The 21,579-nt window shown below is 38.1% G+C and overlaps 1 protein-coding gene across 1 annotated transcript; it reads right to left on the minus strand.

Annotated features, from left to right (window-relative positions):
• Positions 1–3,575: 3,575 nt before the first annotated feature.
• LOC116489206 (ADP-ribosyl cyclase/cyclic ADP-ribose hydrolase 2-like) lies at positions 3,576–21,579 on the minus strand. The gene is made up of 9 exons (XM_032187407.1): positions 21,226–21,579; positions 17,449–17,578; positions 16,090–16,225; positions 15,569–15,651; positions 14,875–14,951; positions 11,986–12,078; positions 10,885–10,971; positions 10,359–10,418; positions 3,576–6,628 (listed from the first exon to the last, which is right to left on the minus strand). The coding sequence occupies exons 1-9, from the start codon at positions 21,390–21,392 to the stop codon at positions 6,514–6,516; spliced, it is 948 nt and encodes a 315-aa protein (XP_032043298.1). The 5' UTR covers positions 21,393–21,579; the 3' UTR covers positions 3,576–6,513.

A 21,579-nucleotide genomic window follows, 5' to 3' on the forward strand; every position in this document is an offset into this window, starting at 1 on the left:
ATATCTTCCCCTCATCTAGCAAGGAAGATAGGAAGATATTAGTAAGGAAGATAAAACTTTAGTCAGTAAGTGATAAATTTTCCTTATTAGCAAATAAGTTTTCCAAACCTTTCTGATTGCCCACATAGGTAAGGTTTGTTTGTCTCTGTATGGGCAATTATTGCTGTTTGTTTTCCTGTGAAGTTCTGCAGTCCAAAGTAATAATTCAGGGATTTTTTTTAAAAGGCTCTTCTAGTTGTAGTTTTGTTAATTTTTAAAAAACCTTTCTAATAAGGAAACTCCTACTAAACACTGCATAGAAAACTAGCTCTGATCTTTTCATGTTATTGTTTCGAAAGAGACTACAGAGATAGCATGAGGGATGAGTGCTTTTCAGGCCTCATAACAGAGCTTAAGATCCTAAAATTAGTGGCTTGCTTTTTCCCTTAGTGTTGTACTCTACCAAAATGGCACTGGAACTACTCAGTTTTAAGCTGCTTCTTCCTAGGACATGATTTATGGACTCTCAGATTTATTCAGGAGCATCAAATATCCAGTGAGATAGGCTGACAAGAATGTAGATGCACTCCGATCTTTCTCAGAAGTCACAGCGTCTGTTCTGCAGCTCCATGTTTCAAACCTTGCTACAGTTTTGACTGCCTTACAAATTAACATCCTTATGATGGGAAGTGCATTTAAAGCTGACATTCTGGGGAGGAATGTTTGGGGATAGCTATTCTTTAATAACTCGTCATACTCTATTTCCTTTCCCAGTGTGTGATTAGCACTCCTTTCTTTACTTGTTGCTGCGTGAGTTCGCCTGTAGCTGGTTGGAGTCACAGCAGCTGGGGCTGTATGTTCAGGGTGAGGCAGGGTAACAGACACTAATGACCAACATTTTTCCTTGTCTATTGCAATCAAAGGTTTCAAATGGTCTAAAATGTTCTCCCCCTTCAGACCAAGCTTCTTCCTCCCATGTCTGTGCTGGTTTCCCTTGCCAGCTCTCCTGAGTGTCAGGCCATCTGCTCCTTCCCCTTCACTTTGAAAGCTTGGCACTTTTACAGGTGCTTCATAAGCTTTTCTGCTGCCTGAAGAATTTCCTGCTGTCACCAGTGCCGCTTTTCACATTTTTCAGTTTTACAATTTCTTTTGCAGCCAAAATTGCAGGTTTTTAACAAAACAAATTCATTGCTAGGGCTTGTGCAATGCACTAAGAAATCCCCTGCATACATACACATTGCTGGTGGAGTGGACACACAAGCCGTGGTAGCTCCAGAACAGCAAGGGAAACAAGTCACTTCATTCTTCTGCATCATCTTCACCTTTTTTTAATAGGGCTTTCTACTTAGCCATGTCAGAAAATAATGGCCTAGATGAATTTTTAAAAAATACATTCAAGAATGTAGTGTTTAAAGCACTGATCTGCAGAGTGGGAGACGTAAGTTTAATGAATTGTGCATTCAGCATGAATCAAGCTATCGAGAAAATATTTTTTACCCAAAAAATGTTTAATTTATACAAAATGGAACAGCTGCAATATAAGGGATTGCAAGAAAGGGAGAGCTATACTGAAGCTATCATCCAGGAGTTAGGGATCTTCTGATTGCATGAGCAGGCATCAAGCTTGGGGCTACTTAACAGCCTGATGAGCTTGCTGTACTTTTTTTTTACTGCTTTTACTTTTCAAAGATTAGGTTAGTGCAGACTGAAGACAAATGCAGTAATCCCACCGACTTTCAAGTGTTTCTTTTCTGGCCAGTACCAATTATTATGCTGCTCACATGCTCTGGCACAAAGTACCCAGCTGGCCACCATCCCACTGAGGCGGCCAACAAAACAAAGCTGATCTAAAGGTATGGTAGGCAGGCACAGGATTGTACACATTGCAGAATTCTCCTAAAAGAACTATAGGGAGTAGGTCTGCCACTTGGAAGGGGTCCATGTGAAAGAAAAACATGAAACCTGAAAAACAAGATCTTTATTGGTTGCCAGCTATTTCATAAAATATGCTTTTGTATATATGTGTTTAAATATTTGTCCAGGATTTGATGCTGTGCCTTCCATGTTTATTAGTTATTCTTACTGTGTCTTACTGTAGATTCTTTTTGTATGATGCATGCCACACACTTTGCTTTTAATCACTCTTTCCTTCTTTTATTTAACCTCATGCTTATGGGCAGTGGTGACAAAATGTTCAAGGTGACAGTCAAGTGACTTTATTCTCCTCCAAGGAAATACCAGCTCTTGATTTTCTTGCATCTTTCATTAAACTAGAGGGAAAAGTAAGAAGGAAGCATGACATACATAGTCCAGCATGTCTTACAGTTGTGATTTGAGACCACACGACTAAAATTTGGTAGGAACAGCTACTTCTGCTCAAAACAGCGGAGTGTGACCTAAGGAGCTTTTCTACATCATTACCATAACTTAGTTAAGAATATGCAATGCCTGCCATTTTCTTAGCACAGCTCTCTTGACTACCTGTTGCAAACAGGAAAAAGTCTTCCTACAATTTGGTGGTCCAGTGTTTGCCAAATTCTTGACTTATCATCCTGGTTTATACCTACAATACCTGACATTCCTTGTTAATTATTAATGGAAGCACTTGTTAGTATCTGATACCGGACCATATCATGTATATTCACTAACAGACACCCAGGAAAACACAATTACTTTGTTAGTTATTGTAACTTATGCTATAACTCAAGTTACTCCAGACATATGGTTCGGGAAGATCCCTTCTGTCTGCACTTTGGGAGCTTACCAAAGCATCGTGTGGAGGTATTCCTAGTCACGAGTAAAGGACTAATACTTTGGTAGCTATTAGCTAAAGGAAATGCATATTATTGAATATAATTTCCTGGTTCTTTTTCCTTTTATAAAATGTCCATTGTCATACATTTTCAGTCATATTCTGCTAAAAATATGAAATAACTCATCTGAACTGAGACCAGATTCACCTTTGCTGCAGATGGCAGGAAAGAGAGCAGAAGGCAGGTGACAAGGGGGCTGCCTGGACAAGGTGGGTGCTCTGGCACGGTGTGAGGGCAGTGTCTGTGCTGGGCTCCAAGGCCACTGTTTCCTCAGCCCCTCTGCCTGCCAGCTTGGGCTGCACTTGAGCTGTAGTGGGGTGACAGAGTTTATTGTGAGCTTGCCTTTGTGATTCACAGGGAACTACAGGAACTCAGCTACCTGCAAAAATTAGCAAATTATATTCTTCATCTCTTAAATACAATGACAAGTACATTTAGATTGGGCAGAAACTGGAATTAGGAAAAACCTGAATATCAGAAAAACCCCTGCAAGCTGCTTGAACCACCCTAGTATTTGCCTAAATTAAGATGCCGTGCCTCCCTATACTGAGCTATTTTAAACCAAATTTTTTGCCTCTGTTAAAAGCACCCTTCTTCCAACGTACACTCCATTGTTGAAGCAGAATACATCAGAATTATTTCTAGCAAATCCAGTTTTAAAGAAAATTATCATAGAAGTTCCCTTCCTCTGAACAACTGAGTACTATGCAACTTCTTGAGGTTTCGGTGGAAGTTTCACTACATTTGAGATTGCTGATTGGAAACACAGATGTGTCAGCTGCATATCTCGTCAGGCCAATACGACAAAAATAAACACCAGCAGTATTAAAAGGGCAGAGAGGTGAACAAGTTGTCCTTGCTTTATTCTCATTAGCACTTACTCCAAAGCACTCAAGAGTTTGTATTTAAAAGTAGTCAGAGCGGGCATGAGCAGATGTATATGTGTGCATGCACATACATGCTGAAAAAATAAGTTATTCTGAATTAGAGTTCTGCATTTGTCAGATACAGTGACACGAACACATGCAGCAGAAACAAAAATAGGTTAGTGGAAGGGAGATTATATTTACTTGCATATAGGAATGAAGAGCGTGACATAACTGAGTTTTTGTGGTCCACAAAATGGGTGAAGATATGCAATATTTGTATCAGTAGCTTCCACAGGTCTGTCTGTGTAAGTGCAAAGCACCCCGTAATGCTATGGTGCATGATGCTTTCGTTTGCCAGGAGTAGTTGGGTATTGACAGATCTACACAGAATTGTGGTATCAAATTGTGTTCAAAATGAAATGATACAAATAATGTTTTCCTATGAAACATTTCCCCCTTGAATCATTTTCCCCCTTGAATCATTTTCCCCCTTGAAATTCAGTTCCAGACCTGAATTCATGTCTGCAGACAGCTGTATTTGCAGTACTGCTAGTACAAATATGAATGATCAAAACATTTTGAATCCATTTTTGATCCACCCTGTTGAGCATTAGCAGGCATTTAGACATGATGCCTCCACATGTGCCACAGCTTTTACAGGAGACATTGCTAATCACAGCATTTACCAAGTGTTAAGGCAGAGCACAGGCAGGGCTCATTCTCACCACATACATGTAAAATATACATGTAAATAGCACTATTTGCATGCTGTGTAGTTGTGGAAATATAAGAGAAAGAAGGGATTCTCTTGCTCACTTTTGTTAGGAAATGACCTTACTGTTTCTCACTTTGCTTTTTGCCCTGCTAGATGCTAGATGCACTGTTCTTTCACACTAATTAAAACAATTTAAGTTAACTCAGAACTGATCCATACTCAGCTTGATATTTGCTGCCTTTGAGATCTTAAGAAGACTACGTATCTAAAATTCTGCCTTCTTTTCCCAGCTATATTAGTTGGTGAGCTAAAAAACTTTACAGATCTTCCCAAGCTTTTCCTTCAAGCTTGAAGCACTTTATTCAAAAGGTATTGGGAAAAATAAAATGCTGGTTTTGCTGCTGAGTCGACATAATGGGAATAGAGGCAAGAATATTAGAAATAAGAAAATTCTGCAAGAGGTTTCTGGGTATGTTGGTCTCGATATAAGGTTAAACAGTAAATAACCTCAAGTCATTTGCATTGAATCTATCCTGCTGTGCCTCCTGCAAGTTTTAAAATGGAATTATTTATCACTTCCTGCAGTGTGTTCAGTACCATGCATAACTGCCAGTCATGATTGCACTGCTGAAATTGATAGCGTCCGGAGGCTGAAAAGCTCACATGGGCCAGAAAGCAAAAGTAGGCCAGTGGGGACACTTGGCTTATGGGTGGCAGTTGCCTGAGAGGCATATGCCTTGCTGATGATATTTAGTTACCCTCTGAATCCCCCCCACACCGTGGTACACTGGTCAGTGGGCAGGACAACACTAGACCCAAAGGTGGCTCAGGCACCTATCTGTGAGCCTGACGTCAGTCATTTTGCAAGTTTCTGAAACACACAAGAATCCTTTGAGCTGGAGCCCTAATCCAACTCTGACACAGGCAAATGCAGCTCTGTATGTTGTACAAATGAATTTGCACAGGAACTGATTTAAAGATTATTATGGGAATGGAAACCAGACAAATAAGCAACAACAACATATTTTAAATATTATCTTTCAAACATTTAACCTGATATAGTTGTAACAAAGACCGAAAGGATGCAAATCAACTACAAAGTCCTGAATCAGAAACACTCACATAACAGGAACATTCCATCCAAATTTCTTAGCAATCAGCTAACACAAACACAAATAAATAACACAGAAGCTAACAGAGAAAGTGCAACAAAATTCCAATTATTTTCTAAAATAACAACTATTTTTTTTCCGAAGATTTATGTGTCATCTTAGTAGCTGGATGTCCTGCTAGTTTAGATGAACATCCATCTAGAACACTTCGATAACTCGCAGAAGTAACTCAAGAGACCTTCAAGATTACAGCTGCTTTCTTCTCCATATATTCTCAAACACACTGAGTCCACTGAAAGCAGACAAATATCTGACTTGTCAGGTTCTTGTCTGAATTTGATATGCTAACCACATTGTGTTAGAAAACCTGTGGAGCCTTCTAGACCCAGTAATACTGACCGTATTATCCATTATCCAGTGGTAGGGAGATAGCCAGCCGAGGAACAGCTGTGGAGATGATGAAGCAATTGCCAGTCCATGGTAAATATACATGGCTTGTGTATTCTGTAACTATTACGTGTATAACAGTTTCAGTTAAGTTTGGCTCAAGTACTAGACTATGAAAATGAGTTGAAATTTTCCACTGTCTTGCTTATTGTATTTTGCACCAAGTGAGCATCTGAACTCGTACTTCCTGCTCCCACTTCCCCTTCTCAAAGCATAGTTTTCAAGGCCAAAATAGTAGGATTTAGTTGTTTGGGAGATGTATGGTGGGCATTGTTTAGGTTTTCTTTGTGAACTCTATGAACAGAGAGAAAGTATTATTCTCAGTTTCATTCTGGAGGATTTGGATAAGATAAAATAGCAATGGATTTCTTCTGCTCAAGAAAAGGAAATGAAGGGTGAGGCTTTCTAGCAGCAGATTTTTTATGCTATTAGTAGCTGATATCTAGATAGAATTATGCAGGGTTTTAATACGCAAGTTTGCCAGTCCCAGAACTAGGGTGAAATTATAGTTAGAAATTAATTAAAGCCAAATTTAGAGCCAGCTAAGACAATAGAGAATATGGATTCAGTTGATTATCTCAGTACTCTGAAGCAGATCTGAATAAAAAGCCTACAAGAGAAACAAACATGAGCTTGTTCCAGCTGCCTCCTCTGTCTGAAGATATAGGTCTTCTTTGTGCTGGTGGTGCAGATCTGAAGAAAAGAAAACAAACAGGATGTTCACAGCACAAGGCTGAGTTAGGATTCTTTCAAATACCAGAGGTTTGTTGCCAAAGATGAAGTTTGCAGTCCAAGTGCTAAGCTAGAAGTTTCTTTATAAGCGCTTGCCACCAGATTCCCTTTAGCTGTCATGACTTTATAAATAGGGCATCTGTGTGCAGAACCCTGAGAAATTTCTTTCTACGTTGTTTGTCCATACTACCTCAGCCTCCTTATTGCTCCATGTCCATGTACCATCTCTGGCTTATACCTGAGAAAAGTATAGAGCTCTTCTAGAGAGCAGCAGTCCTAGAAGTCTATATTTTTAAAGTGCTTGATACAACAGTATCTGGAACCATTTCTAAGACTCCCTGACATTGCAAAAATGCAAGTAATAAATACCGCCACTAATAGGTTGCATTAGGCTGCCCCTCTGCTTATGTTTGTAAACCATCTCTGCCATCTAGTGGGCAGTTTTTTATTTGCATGTTTTCTTCAAACCTGGTGTCAAAGTCAAAAAAGGAGTCTGAATTTTGGCTCAGCAGGAATACAGTTCCTGGAGAGGAGTTAAGGGGCACTATCACTACCCAAGAAGCTCCAAGTAAACCACAGCACCTTCTGGGCTATCCCACTGCCACAGGCCTCTCCTTTGGAGCGCCGAGGTAACAGGAGCTGTGGTGACAAAAGTCTTCTGTACAACTGATGCTTCTGAGCTCGGGACATTAAGCTCTAGGGGATGAGAAGCCAGCTATCAGCATTGTAACAAACAGCCGTAGTGAAAGGGGATGCAATGAAGCCCGCATGCCTGTGGTCAGTATTTATTGCTGAAGTATGAAAATGTCCTATGTGTACACACAATGCAAAGGAAGCCTCTCCTTAACAGATGTCATAGAACCATAGGATCATAAAGTGATTTGGGTTGGAAAGGACCTTAAAGATCATCAAGTTCCAACCCCTTGCCATGGGCAGGGACAGCTCCCACCAGACGAGGTTGCCCAAAGCCCCATCCAGCCTGGCCTTGAGCACCTCTGGGCAGCCTGTTCCAGGGCCTCACTGTCCTAAGAGTGAAGAATTTCTTCCTAATACCTTATCTAAACCTAGCCCCTTTTAGTTTAAAGCCATTACCCCTTGTCCTATCACTACACTCCCTGACCACGAGTCCCTCCCCAACTTTCCTGTAGGCCCTCTTTAGGTACTGGCAGGCCACTATAAAGTCTCCCCGGAGCCTTCTCTTCTCCAGGCTGAACAACCCCAACTCCTTCAGAGAGGTGCTCCAGGCCCTTGGTCATCTTTGTGGCCCTCCTCTGAACTCATTCTCATATGTCCATGTCCTTCTTGTGCTGGGGGCCCAAGAGCTGAATGCAGGGCTCCAGGTGGGTTCCCACGAGAGCAAGGCAGAGGGGGAGAATCACCTCCCTTGACCTGCTGGTCACACCACATTTAATGCAGCCAAGGATACAGCTGGCTTTCTAAGCTGCAAGCGCACATTGCCAGCTCATATTGAGTTTGTCATCAACCAACATCCCCAGGTCCTTCTCCTCAGCATGGTACCTTAGCATAGTTTCCAGAAGGATCTGCTCCATGATCTTGCCAAGTACATAGGTGAGACTGACTGGCCTAGTAGTTCCCTGGGTCTTCCTTTTTTTCCCCATTTAAAAATGGGGGTTGTTTTACCCCTCTTCCAGTCAGTGGGAACTTCACTGGATTGCCACAACCTATCACTTAGGATGGATAGTGGCTTAGCAACCACATTCACCAGTTCCTTCAGGGCCTGCAGATGTACCTCATCAGGTGCCATGGATTTGTGCACCTTCAGATCCCTTAAACATCCTTGTGCTGAGATACATGCTCTTAATAGTAACACCACTACTGACCAAACTGTTCCCATGTCAGCTAACTGAGCATCGGAGAGGGAGAATCCATCTACAGAGAAAACAGATCTAGAAGATAGTCATCAAATAATTTATCTAACACCTGCTTAAGGCTCTTTTGGAAAGGGCAGCTAATTTCAATGAAGATGTTATTTGTTGCAGAGAAGTGATTTGGGGAAAAGTGTAAGTATTCATTCGTGTTAAGTGTTTCAGATACTTAAATTTCAGAGAGCTGCAATAATTTTTAGCATGCAGATTGGGAAGCTCTGTCTTGATCAGGGATAGCATAGATACGAAGTGTATTAAACCTATTGCATTGCCATGCACACGAGAGGGAATGTAAAGCTCAGGAAGAAAAGAAGCAGGGAAACTTTTCCTGATGAGGATGAAAACAGCCAAGTCCATGACATCTATGAGCAAAAGCCTTATAATTCACTGACAGGACAAGGAGACCCTGTTTAATCCACTATGCAAGTGGTATCCACTAAAAAACAAATGCCTCAACAAGCCAGGAACAGGTTGATTTTAATATCTACTACCTAAAAGGAGTCTAGAGCTCTCAGTGATTTCTAAAATGCTGCTGTTTTCATTGCATGTTTATAGGTTGGTGCTGGGATGTAATTTGGATGTAAATGTTGTCACGTGACAAGACGAGTAAAAATTTTCAGTGACCCACAGAAACAGAAGAGTACTCCTTTTCTGTAGGAGTGTATTAAAAACTGAACGCATTCTATGGGAAGCGATATACATCTCCTTTTTTGTGCTAAGTGAAGCACTACTGCCACACAACGTCCATTCAGAGGCAGGCAGAACATATCCAAACCTGAGCACAGGAGTCATGTGCTGCCATAACCAGGGACAGCAAATCAGGTTTTTGATAGCAGAGATAATCATCGCAGTATTACAAGGGTTTTAACATACAAAAGATTTGCAAGTGCTTGAATTAGGGTAGAAAGGGCAGTAGAAAAGATGTGGACAAATGTATGGACTGTGAATAAAAATAATACAACTAGAGAACAACTTCTACACATTTATGTATCCTGCAAGTTTCCAAATTGTGAGGAAGTTTTCATATTCAGATGTTCAAGTATCTTATGTGCACCTATACATGTAACAACATACAGTTTAAAACACAAGTGAAAACAGACCTCTTTCCTGTAAAATTAAATGAAATACATAATAAATTAATTTAATACTTTTTACACAATATATATATATTATACACAATATATATATTGTATATATTGTATATATATATATATAGGAAGGGTAACAATTAAACCTAGTGGGGGAGCGACGCTTGCTAATTAAAAAAGGTTTATCTTGGATTTAAGCTGCATTTTCTGCAGATAACCTACTGGACCAAAGTAAATGTATTAAAATGTAGAAACTAAGCTTGCATGCAAAATGGAAGATTAAAAAAACTTTCTCAAAATTTGGAACCAAAAGTTCCAGTAGCTGGAGAAGTGTTCTTTAGTTCTATTGTCATTTGACATACAATTTCATTATTTTTGGATGAATATTAATGAAAATAATTCAAAATTTTGAGTATTTTGCATTAGAACACTGATATTTACAAACTTCATTCATACCATTAGTGATACGCAGTGTGATTGTGTGATCAAAGAGAAATGATTAACACCTAATTTGCAACAGCAGGAACTCACTGAGATTTGTGCACAATTTCTAGATAGAAATTATTTACTTAATACAAAGTAAGTAATAAACTTAATAATGCATATTGCTTATGGATGCTATATAGATGGTTGAGATGGAATCTGTTAATTGTTGACTTCTGCATTATTCACTTGGCTGCAATGACACTGGTGATGGATTGAACTTCTTTTACTTACGATGACAGAATACAGTTAGAGTCATCAGGATAATCCACACAGAGCAAGAACAGTACAGGCCTGTGAAGAGATTGTTTTATTTGCATCTTTCAGACAGAACACCAAGGAAAACAAATGAAGAAAGGAAACAAACTCCAAAATATTATCATGTCTAAAGCTTCCCTTCAATGATACTCTGAATAACTAGAGCTGTGAATACTGCTGTTAATAATTAGTAATTCTGCAGACATTTAACACTTTTTCAACTATTGCTTAGATTTTTGGTTCAAATACACATTCACTATGAATTGATACATGAGGACATCTTCTGTGTCTAATACTGGGTAAGTATAATGTTTCTCTTAATTATGCAATTCTGCAATAAGATGCAGTGTTTTGCTTAATTCATTGCTGGAAAATGTTAAGTCTGTTGTACTTAGACACTTGTACTTAAGTCTAGCACTTAGACATTTGAAGCTAAGCAATAATTTAATATAGATAATTTGCTCCTGCAGATACACTGTATTTATGAAGGATTTTCACTTACTTGTAATTGTCAGTGCAGGTGACATCATAGCCAAGGGCTTTCAGTCGGTCTTCTAATATCTTTACAGTATTTTTTCCACAGGAATCTCTGTGAGAAAAGATTGTAATATTATTGCATGTCTCTCATCATGCAATTTCTTTTCACTGGACTTGATGGAATTAGTAATATAAATCCCCATTACTTTGTCTCTTCTACGCTCCTTAACATACATAGAAAACTGATGCACATTGCTATTTATAATGCTTCATTTGCTTATAGTTGTTTAACATTTTATATACAGTTTGCAGAAACTGGAGATTGGTTTCAGCTTCTACAGCATTTGCAGATTCCATTAACCAACACTCCTATGTTTCCGAGATTTCACTACAGAAACAAGAAAAAAAATAATAAAAAATAATAAAGACTTTAATTTTTAATATTCTTTGTCAGGTGTTTAGCTGGTGATGGAGTCGATGCTGTCTTTACAGAATAAGCTAGTTATAACAAATTTGAATTATTCTTGTTGTTAGAAGCTTGTCCTCTTTCTTGAATACAAAGCAATACTAAAACAGGAGACAGAAAAAAAAAACAAAAAAACACAAAACAACCCACAAACAGGAATAATCCTAAATGCTGCTTCTATACCTAGCATCATTTTTTTTTTTTTTAATTTGGTCAAATTAGCAAAGAAAGCTTGGCATAGTATAGAACCTACTGAGACCTCTAAAAAGTGAACCAATGTCAAGTAGTAAGGTTTGTCACTTACCCATTGGTCAGTAAATACTCATTACTAAAGAAATCATAGGTTGATCAACAAAATCACTGTGAAAAGCAAAACTGCATGTGCTATGTCATCACTTAAGGTTTGAGATCCACACATACGTATCTCAAACTAACTGAGTGGACTCCAGAACTAATATGACAATTTATTTTTATTTTCTCTAATTCTCCTATTTATACAGTCTTTGTGAATGTCGGATTGTTCATTCTGTGTTAGTGAGATCATCTAAAATATTTTTAGTTTAATTGCTATGCAATTGTAATGAAAGAGAAAACTAGGGTAAAATTTTAAAGACTGGTTGAAAAAGGAGAAGTGAGTTGTTTTTAGATGATACAACTTACCTATCTGGTCCTTGAATATCATCCACAACCCAGATGACAATTTTTGAGATCTTATCTTTCTGGAGATTAGGTATTTCATAATCTGCAAAAAATCTGATTCAAAAAAAAAAAAACAAATTATTAGAACTATATGGAACAGGAAAAAAAAAAATCCCTTTGCAGTCAAATCTCTTTTGCAGTCAAGCCCCTGATCCTGCTGTAGCATATGAGCTTCCTTGATTTTACATTTATATCTTCTGATTACAACCAGACTCAACACAGAGTTGAAAAAATCTGATTCACATTCTGAATGTCCAAAAAGTCAAACACTTAATCAGAGGTTTTGTTTTTATATTCTTATTCTTAGAGGGTCTCGGCTGATTAAAGTTGTAACTTAAAGGAGAACCAGAGTGAACTGAACTTTAAAGTGCAAAACCAAACAAAAAAGCATTTGATATTTAGTCAGGAAAGATCATTCTTGTAGTTAATGCTCTTAGAGACAACACAATTCTGTTTAAAATAAAATATAACAACAGCCACGAGACAAATATATTTTTAGATATGAAATCACAGAAAAAAATAACGAGGTATTTGGTCTAGGAATACATAACACTGTAAGGGAGAAACTTCTAGATATGTCTGTCCCTGGCAGGAAGAATCTTCCACTTTATTGCCTTATGTAAATTTACTTTCCTAGGTAGTTGTATAACAATTAAAACAGGATAATAAAATGACAACTAAATCTTCTGACATTAAATGGGAGATGCCAAGTCCAGTGGATTATTTTAATGTCTGTAACTGATTTTCTTGTGAGTTGCAGGTATTTTAAAGACACAGATTTCTAACCCTTCCAGCAAGGATGTATTTTAATGTTTGCTGACCCTTTCATTGTTTTCTTTCCTTCCTCTCACGGAGCTTGTAAGGGCTGTGTTTTCATTGCACATTTGGTGCGAGGCTGAGCCTAGGTGTGTGCCTTTTTTTGCCTACCATTTTAGCATGTTAATTTAAACTTTCAGAGAAGTGGGAGGTGGTTACCAACAGTTGCCAACTTTGGTCACATCTGTGTATGGCTTTGGCTAACCAGAGGTCAGTAGCACCAACAGGAGGTTTGCCCGTCCAAGGTATTCAAGCCTGTCTAAAATACAGAGGGAAAATGTCTCTCTCCCCCCCCCAAAAAACAAAACAAAACAAAACAAACTTTACAGTTATTTTTTAACTCTTTTGCTCGTTCATGCATATGTGATTGACAGCCAAAAATGCATCTAATGAAGTGAGAAACACATCTTAATTTAAAATGGTTACAGGTGACTTAATGGTGACCTAAAATGATTTAAGAAATGATTTAAGTGTACAAACTAATACAGCATGAACTATTGAAGTTCCTTTGAAATAACTGATGGAAAATAGCCCAGAGTGATATTTAGCAAGACAGGCAGATTTATTTTTATTTTTTTTTTCGAATTACCACCTGCTATTAGTTATTCAACTTTAAGCCTCTTTCAAAAAACACATCTTAAAGAAATTCAGTCATAAATGGTCTGGATAATACATAGCGAAGAACACAGATGGAGTAACTGGCTGTTTGTTATTTTTTTTCTTGGCAGGCTGTGTTCCAGAGGTGGAGATTTCACTGGCCAGAATACCACCAGGTAGGTAACTCAGGGAAATGATGGGAAGAATTAATGCACGTGTAAGAGATTTCTGAAATAGGGTCAGCATCTATAATGGAATCTGGGCATTGGCCTGCTGCCAACTAATATCATCTGCAGAAGATTCAGTTCTGGCTGACCACTTGACCAACTCTAGGGAACCATACAAGTCTTCTTGATTAGCTGAAAGCTGTGTACAGAGGTGGAGCCTTTGGGGGAATGGGATAAGTACACAGTAGGTGTTCTGGAACAGGTGGTAGCTTTAAGAACTTCTTGTTTCCTCCTACCTGGAAATAAAATTAACTTTGCAATGATTATCAGTCTTCAGGGACATGGTGGAGTCACCATCCCTGGAGGTATTTAAGGAAAGGTTGGACATGTTTCTTAGGGACATGGTTTAGTGAGTGCCATTAGTGGTATGGGGATGGTTGGACCAGATGATCTTGAATGTCTCTTCCAGCCTTAGTGATTCTATGATTCACTTAGTAAACAGGAGTAGGATATGTTCTGTGCTTTAAGATATTTTTTTTTGATCAGCCTTGAACAGGATGTCTGCTGAGGTAAGGAAGGATCTATATTTCACCAAAGACAGGCAGCCATTACAGCCACATACTCAGTTAAAGTTCTTAGGGACTTATTTACAATAGATCTCAAATACAAGCTTAGATGAACTTCTGCATAGTGAAAAACTTGCAAATCAGGTAAAATACATCAATTCTTAATATAAGCAGGGAATAAGAAGAGGGAGTTAATGCTTTCCATTATCCTTCTTATTTTTTCTTATTTCAATGATAAGGAATCTCAAACTACTTTATCTCTGTCACAGAGAAACAGCAGGACCAAGCACTTTCCCTATAGAACTTACCCAGTTTGCTCCTAGACCTGGCAATGGCTACACTCCCTATAACAATGTCCTCTCCTAGAAGATATCCCTGATTAAAAAATTTGTAATGCTCATTTTTCTGAAGACACGCAGATGCTATAATTTTGCTGCAGTATGTTGCTTGACTTGAATGAATGTGGCTTTCAAAGAGACTTTATCCTACTTGCCATAGCAGCTTCTAAAATGCAAGAGGATTGCTTTCATCCATTTCATGTTGATTCCTACAGCTGGGGATAATTAACAGGTGTCCCCACAACTTAACAGACTTCCAATCCTTGTGGCAGAAGACCCAGACAACTGGGTCAACGAAGGTTGACCTTTCTTTGCATGCATCAGACCTTGAATACATTATTTTGGGTTCACACACAGTTTTCTTACCCTTTGACTGGATAAGCTCCTCCTTCTGCAGAACCATTCAACAAGACATGTATCACCCCAGAACTGTGCTGTGCATACTGCAATACAAAATATTTTTTTTTCACAACTCAGCTTACTGATTTGCTATATGACTTGGTATTGTCTTGCAAGCAAATGATGACCAAGGAGAGCATTTTACCAAGGAGAATACAAGAATTGTGAATATAATATCAAACTAGCATCCTAGGCTGCTCACTTCAGTAGAGAAGACAAGAACTAAACAGCCAATGCCTTAATTCAATGTATCTTCTCAAACTATTTTTTTCAAACCTATAGACAGCTTCTTCAGTATAAGAATAAAGCATTTTGGCACTCCTTGTTGGGCTTGATCTATGAATAAAGGGTTTTCCTCAAAGCTGTCAAATGCCACTTCAGACCTGTATTCTTTAGATATTTAGCATGCTTATTGTGCTTAGTATATGCTTAATATACATTAAGACAGCTGACAGTGAATGTGAACACATTAGCTAGGTAAGATGAAAGAGTTGGATTCCTCTTGCTAAATTATACCCAGCCTAGAAAGGATTATTTATACCAGAGGGAAAAATCTACCCCTATTATAACTTTAAATCTTTTTTTTTGATCCAGCAATGTTTCTTGAACTTCCCAGAACATACTCACTAATGCACAAAGTGAGCATTAATGCACTATTTACAGTGATTGAAGCCATCCTCCAGAAAGAATCCACTGCATTGTTTTCACATTCTTCCATGGTAGGGCAAGATTCATAGTCCAGTCCTGTAGGAAGGCACGTGATATGTACTGTTAAAGAGATGATAATGGCCATAAAAAGTGACCTTAGAAAGCAACTACTAATAGTCCTGCATTACTCACTGAACATACAAGATGGTCTGACATAACACAGGAAACTGACAACAGTATTTTTTCTAGCATTTTCCATCCTCTGCAGTTTACACAAACTATGACTCAATAATTTGGTTAAAGCAACTAATCCATACCTAGGATGCAATGAGCTCCACCAAAGGACCAACGTTTATCTCCTGTGCAGCACTGCTTAGATTTCTTTGTGTTAAATATTCAAACCAAATAGGCAAGAATGAGACAGTGAAGCTACCCTGATTTTTCGTGGGGTAAAATTGCCTCCTCCAAAACACAGCAGTCAGTCTCCATTATGGTTACATGGAAAGACGTTTAATATAATATTAATTGTCTTACCAGTGCTGTTGGCCTGCCCACACCAGATTAGAAAATCTGCAACGAAGCCAAAGAGAGCATCACTCAGAGACATGTAGCGACGAGCTCCGCTGGTAAAGCTCTTGACTAGCAGCTGATTATTTTCCCAGAAGAGAGACTAAATAACAAAGGAATACAAAATGCAGAAGAAATGAACCATCACTTGGGTGTGGAAACAATGAGATTATGGGGTGCTGAAAACATTTTAAAACATATTTTGGCATTTCTTTCAAAATCAAGCTACTAATTGGAAATGTTAGCTATCTCTTTACAGGAATGAAGTTTGTTTTTACAGTGGTGTAAGTTCTGATCATTAGAGGCTTGAGGGATATTTTCACCATGCTGAGAATGGAAATAGACCCATATTAAATATAATTAGGCCCAGCTTTGCCCTCCTCGGCAGACATTTAGGAAAATGAAGAAAAGGAGGAAACATTCATAATCCAGATATATCTTAGAGAATTCTCTCATACTACTATGCTGAATTATGATCTGAAGAAAAATCAATGTCTAGCTGTTATTCTTGTGTTTGCAAAATGAGCTCATGAATGAAGTTATGTTGACAGGAACATTTGTTAGGTTAGCTTGTATCACTTAGAGATAAAGAATAATTGTGTGCACAGAAAAACTGCTTTGAAATACAATCTTTTAGAGGAGGCTAAAGCACACATTTAGATGGGATATGATGGCACTGTATCTCAATTCTAGTTATGCTAGTTTTAATATGTTCAACATGTCAAAGTTGAACATTCAGTGCCCTGAGACCTGGTGTGGGAGGACTGGGAGGAGAAGGAAGCAGCCAGCAGAGCTCCTAGCTTGAGGAAAAGTAGCTGTGCAAGTTCAGGGACTGAGACAGAGCTCCTGGCACGGCAGGCAAAACAGGGGACCTTTGTAGCATGAGAACAAAGTAACACCAGTAAGAAAGGCACACAAATGCCAAGTTTTCACTGCAAAAGGAGTGAGGATGAAGAAATGGTAACATGCATACAGAACCAACGTGCACCAATGTGGAGCTGCTGGTACAGGGGCAGGAAGAGACAAAAACCATCCAGAACACCTGAGGACAGAACTGACACGGGAACAGGGTCTTCTGCACAAAGGCATGGAGTTGTAAAGCAGTACAGAAGGTTACAAAGATTACTGCATGAGCTACTGCACAAAATAAATGAAGAGATACACATTGAAAAGTGCCATCCAGCTTGAGCTTAGTTTGTAAAGTGCAGATGGGCCAAAATAATGAATCCTTATTCAGCCACAGAATGACTCTTGGTCCATTTTGAGCTACTATGTGATAGAAGATCTGCTGGATGTCACAGAACTGTTAACATTAATAATCATTACCTTGTTAGCTGGAATTGTGTGAAATGCCAGTTTGATAAACAATTCATAGTCCTTAGGTAGAATGTTGCAAGGATCCTTGTTAATAAAAGCATTTCTGAAAGCTTCCCATAACTCCGAGCAATTCTTCTCCCTGCAATCATTGAAACAAACAAATAGCAGAACTGTTTTTTATTTTTTTTTTCAAAGCAGAGCAAGAAACTCATTTGTTGACAATCTCTTTCAATTCAGTCCCCAAATGAAAAACCTCACAAGGCTAAGACAGAAAATTCACAACTCAGGAAGAGCCTATATCTCTTTTCTTTTCCCTGTTTCTTACAGCAGCACCTATCCAAAGAGATTAGGAAGAAGTGAAATGCAATGAAAATACTATGATTTACAGTGTGGGATTAGAATTATATGCAATTCGTAAAAACTTTTATAAGGTATTCATAGTGAGGTCTGATATCCAGCACTGTAGAAATGCAGCGTTCTTAGAAATTTGGGGGATTTGAAAAGCCATTTCAATTAATACATAGCTGAACATGCAGAGCTATTGGAATGTAAATTTACTCTTAAAATGTCAGATTTGAGGCAGAAGGAAATACCAAAAAGTTTTGATGGCAAAATAATGGTTTTGATGAAGAAATGCCTTCCGTGTATGCAGGCCCTTGGATTATGGAGCTGTAACTTGCTGGAGTGAGTACAGTGGTTGTATGGGACAAGTACTGTCACTGTGTAGTAGCTGCAAGAATACTGTAAGGATTCAACATTTAAACTGCTCATCAAGACGTGGTGTGAAATGAGATGCTAGGTTGTGCACTTAGTTCTCTTCTGCCGCTTCTGCCTTGGGGACAGTCATCTGCAGAAGGACAGGACTGGTCATCGAGGGATGGAAGTGTCCTAAATCTCTGGATTGGCAGGAACTCATCTGCGAAAGCTCTGAGCCTGCCTGGAGGAATTAAAAAGTGAACTGCTACTTTCATCACTTTCCCACAGTGCCTTCCCCACTTACACTGTGACAACATCTACGCTGGGAACACTCTGCAGAACAGAATAATGTGTTTTATTTGCATAAAGCATTCCTTGTGTGAGTGGTTGTAATTACAAAGCCGTAGCTTGAACAGGTTATAGTAGTCCCTGTAAGTAAACTAAACCTTGCAATTAGCATTTTGTGCATTGAATGTCATGCATACACAGCAGGCTTTCTGCTGGCACTTCTCCTCATGAGATTCTTTAAGCAGCTGTTTTGCGATGCTGCATGTCCCAGATCATTTAATGCTACAGGACCCCTAATGATGAGCTAAACAGCTCCCATGCAGGAAAGAAACCGCTGAACTTCTCACAGTAATCTCTGCTCATGCTTCTGACACCTAGTTAAAAAATAGCTTTCCAACACCTGTTTAAAAAACAATTTATCTTAAGCAAATACGGGTTCTTGATCTGATAATATTCAGTGGTGCAATATGACCCTTGATCAGCGGTTCCAATATTTAAATAGTCTTACCTGATAACAAGATTTGCACACTATTTCTAATTTCAAGCTCTTTAAATTCTCAAACTTTAAGCTCTCAAACTTTAGCTTCTGACACCTGTATATATTTATGTCTTGTTCTGCTAAAGAGCTGTTTACTGTAAGCACACTCTTCATGTTAGTACTTGTAAATTATCATCAGCTGAAATCTTTGTTGACAGTTGAAACCAGCAGTAATTTTCTGGCTAATTCACTAGCATTTTTTTCCTCATATCATCTCATCTCAGGTTTGAACAGCTAGTAAATCAAAAGGATTATTTCTTAGCTTGCAAAATACTTCTTAAACTACTGAGTGGGAAAGGACTGTAGTTCAGGACAATTCCTTCCAATCTTAATAGACACTAGTAAGTTGTATTAGATTTATTTCATAGTAGTCAGTTATTTTCCCCCCAAAACTGCCATTATATACTACCTGTAAAAAATATAGAAGAAATGCACTATAGGAACAGTTGTGTTTGTGTAATACAGCATAGTCCTATTAAAAAACTTAAAATATGATTTTCATTCAAATCCCTCACTTTTGTAAAACACCTCTTTTGCAACTTAGTATGTTCTGTTTTAATGTAAGGTTTTCCTTATGTTTATATAAACATTTTTAGGTTTTAATGTTATTGCAGTGTAAAGAGGTGTTTTGCCAGCTTCTTTTTTTGTTAGTAAAGTTTTTTATTTTATTTTATTTTATTTGCTCATAAATTCAAAAGCAAAAACTATCCAGGTGGCTATGCCTCTCTAAAAGCTAGCCTGGGAGCAATTAAGAAACAGACAGTGAACAGAAAGGATAATAAATAATTAGAGTATCTGTATTGCACCTGTGCTATATGAAATTTCAATATTGTTTAGATTACAGTATTTGCTTATAGACCTAAGGGAAAGAGAGTAAAAACACATAATATGAAATTAATTGTGCAGCTGTTCTTTTTATAAAGCCAATCTGGACCTTAACTCAGGAAAGCAGTGCTAAGGTCCTGCCTTGCTTTATGCTGTTCTAAGTAAGAATATTTTGATGAATGTGTTCAGACTCCTCAACTTTACAATTTACAATAACTATCCTTTAGGTTGCTCATTTTAGAGTATTCTGTATTATTAGTTATGCCTTTCTTCTGATAAAAATGAAACGACATCTATTAACTGTAATGGGAACTTTACCTATCTAGAGTATACTGCAAGATAAGACTTTAGATATGTAAACAACTGTTAACTGACTTAAGTTTTTGTAGTTTATATTATATTCTAGGTGTGTAGAGATGTACAGTTAAAGTTTACTGGCACCTTCTGCTCTGACGTGTTTATATATTTGCCAAGCTTGAGTTGTTTAGATGAACTTTTAGTACTGTGTTATTTGCATTAGGATGATGGATTCTTTCATGCAGAACTTTGAGCAAAAGGGTTCTGATAGGGTAAGAATGTTATTAGGAGGAAACGTGTCATTTTGCCTTCATTAAAGGTCATAAACCTGTTCTCATGACAAGTCTACATCTTCCGGTTTTGCAGGAGGAACTGAAAATGGGAGGTTGGGGGAAGGTGGTGGCATTTGCTACTATTATGCAACATAATCTAACTTTATATAAGACTACAAATTAACACTGCAGAGACCCAGCCATTCCCCTTCTCCAAATACCTTCAAACTATCAGAAAAAATTTCGGTGACAGAAAAAAGGACTGACCCCAGTGAGACCGCTCTTAGACTTCTCCTTTTTACCAAAGCCAAAACAATGTAAAGAAGAATTAAAAAGTGGTCATTTTAGCATAGTGTGTTACCTCCAATTCTGTGCAGTTGATGAAAAATATGACTATGACAAGATGATGAACAGGTAATAACACTTCACCAGTTGATTTCTACTTGATTTCTCAAGTGGATAAACTAAACAGTTTCTTTCAGTAGCACACAACAGCTATGAAGTGTGGTCCTTTCCCTCTTACTTGACCTGACCTACAACACATGCAAAGTGAAGCTGGTATTCCCAGGAGTATTCCCAGATTTGGTGTTTCAGAAGTAACATCCCCACAGTTTCTGTGCAGCACCTTCCTCACAGAACACTGTATTATTAGGGTAAAAATGCGCAATATGAAGTTGAAACATTAAAAATCTTGCCTTATTTACACCGCTTGTTATTACAACATCTATCAAAGTTCAATTTTTGTTTCTAGAAAGCTACATGAATGTTGGCTTCAATACTTTCATGGCTAGGAATGAAACATCAGACTTTTGATTACTGATCGTTTCATACAGAACATAAAAACTAATCCAGAGACATGCCAAAACTTACCCAACAGCAGGATTCACAATTCTGATATAGTCATAACACCTTCCAATGAAAATACTTTCCAAGTTCTGTGTTGTACCTTCACCTTTCCATTTCCTTCCTCGCACTTCTGAAAAGCTGTTCATAAACAGAATAGAGACTAGTAAGAGAGACAAAAAAAGGCTCTTCATCGTGAATTCTTGACAACCCAAGTTCTTACAAAAAATAAATTAAAAAAATAAAAAGGAGAGTTAAATGATACAAATTCAGTGGAAACCAGGAGGCTTGACATTTAATGTCTTCAGTAGCAGCTGTAGTTCTCTATACAAATGACAAAGTTGGGCAGAAATCTGAACCTTGTCAGAGAATGTAATTGCA

The sequence above is a fragment of the Aythya fuligula genome, chromosome 4, assembly GCF_009819795.1.
Source record: "Aythya fuligula isolate bAytFul2 chromosome 4, bAytFul2.pri, whole genome shotgun sequence".
Taxonomy (NCBI): Eukaryota; Metazoa; Chordata; class Aves; order Anseriformes; family Anatidae; genus Aythya; species Aythya fuligula.

Excerpts from the sequence above, each read along its gene's own strand:
- LOC116489206 (XM_032187407.1), bottom strand. The coding sequence starts at position 21,392 with ATGAAGAGCCTTTTTTTGTCTCTCTTACTAGTCTCTATTCTGTTTATG. Across the intron at positions 10,419-10,884 it reads ACCTGCACTGACAATTACAA|GCCTGTACTGTTCTTGCTCT; the intron begins GTAAGTGAAAAT and ends ATCTCTTCACAG. Across the intron at positions 6,629-10,358 it reads TCTAACTGTATTCTGTCATC|ATCTGCACCACCAGCACAAA; the intron begins GTAAGTAAAAGA and ends TCTTTTCTTCAG.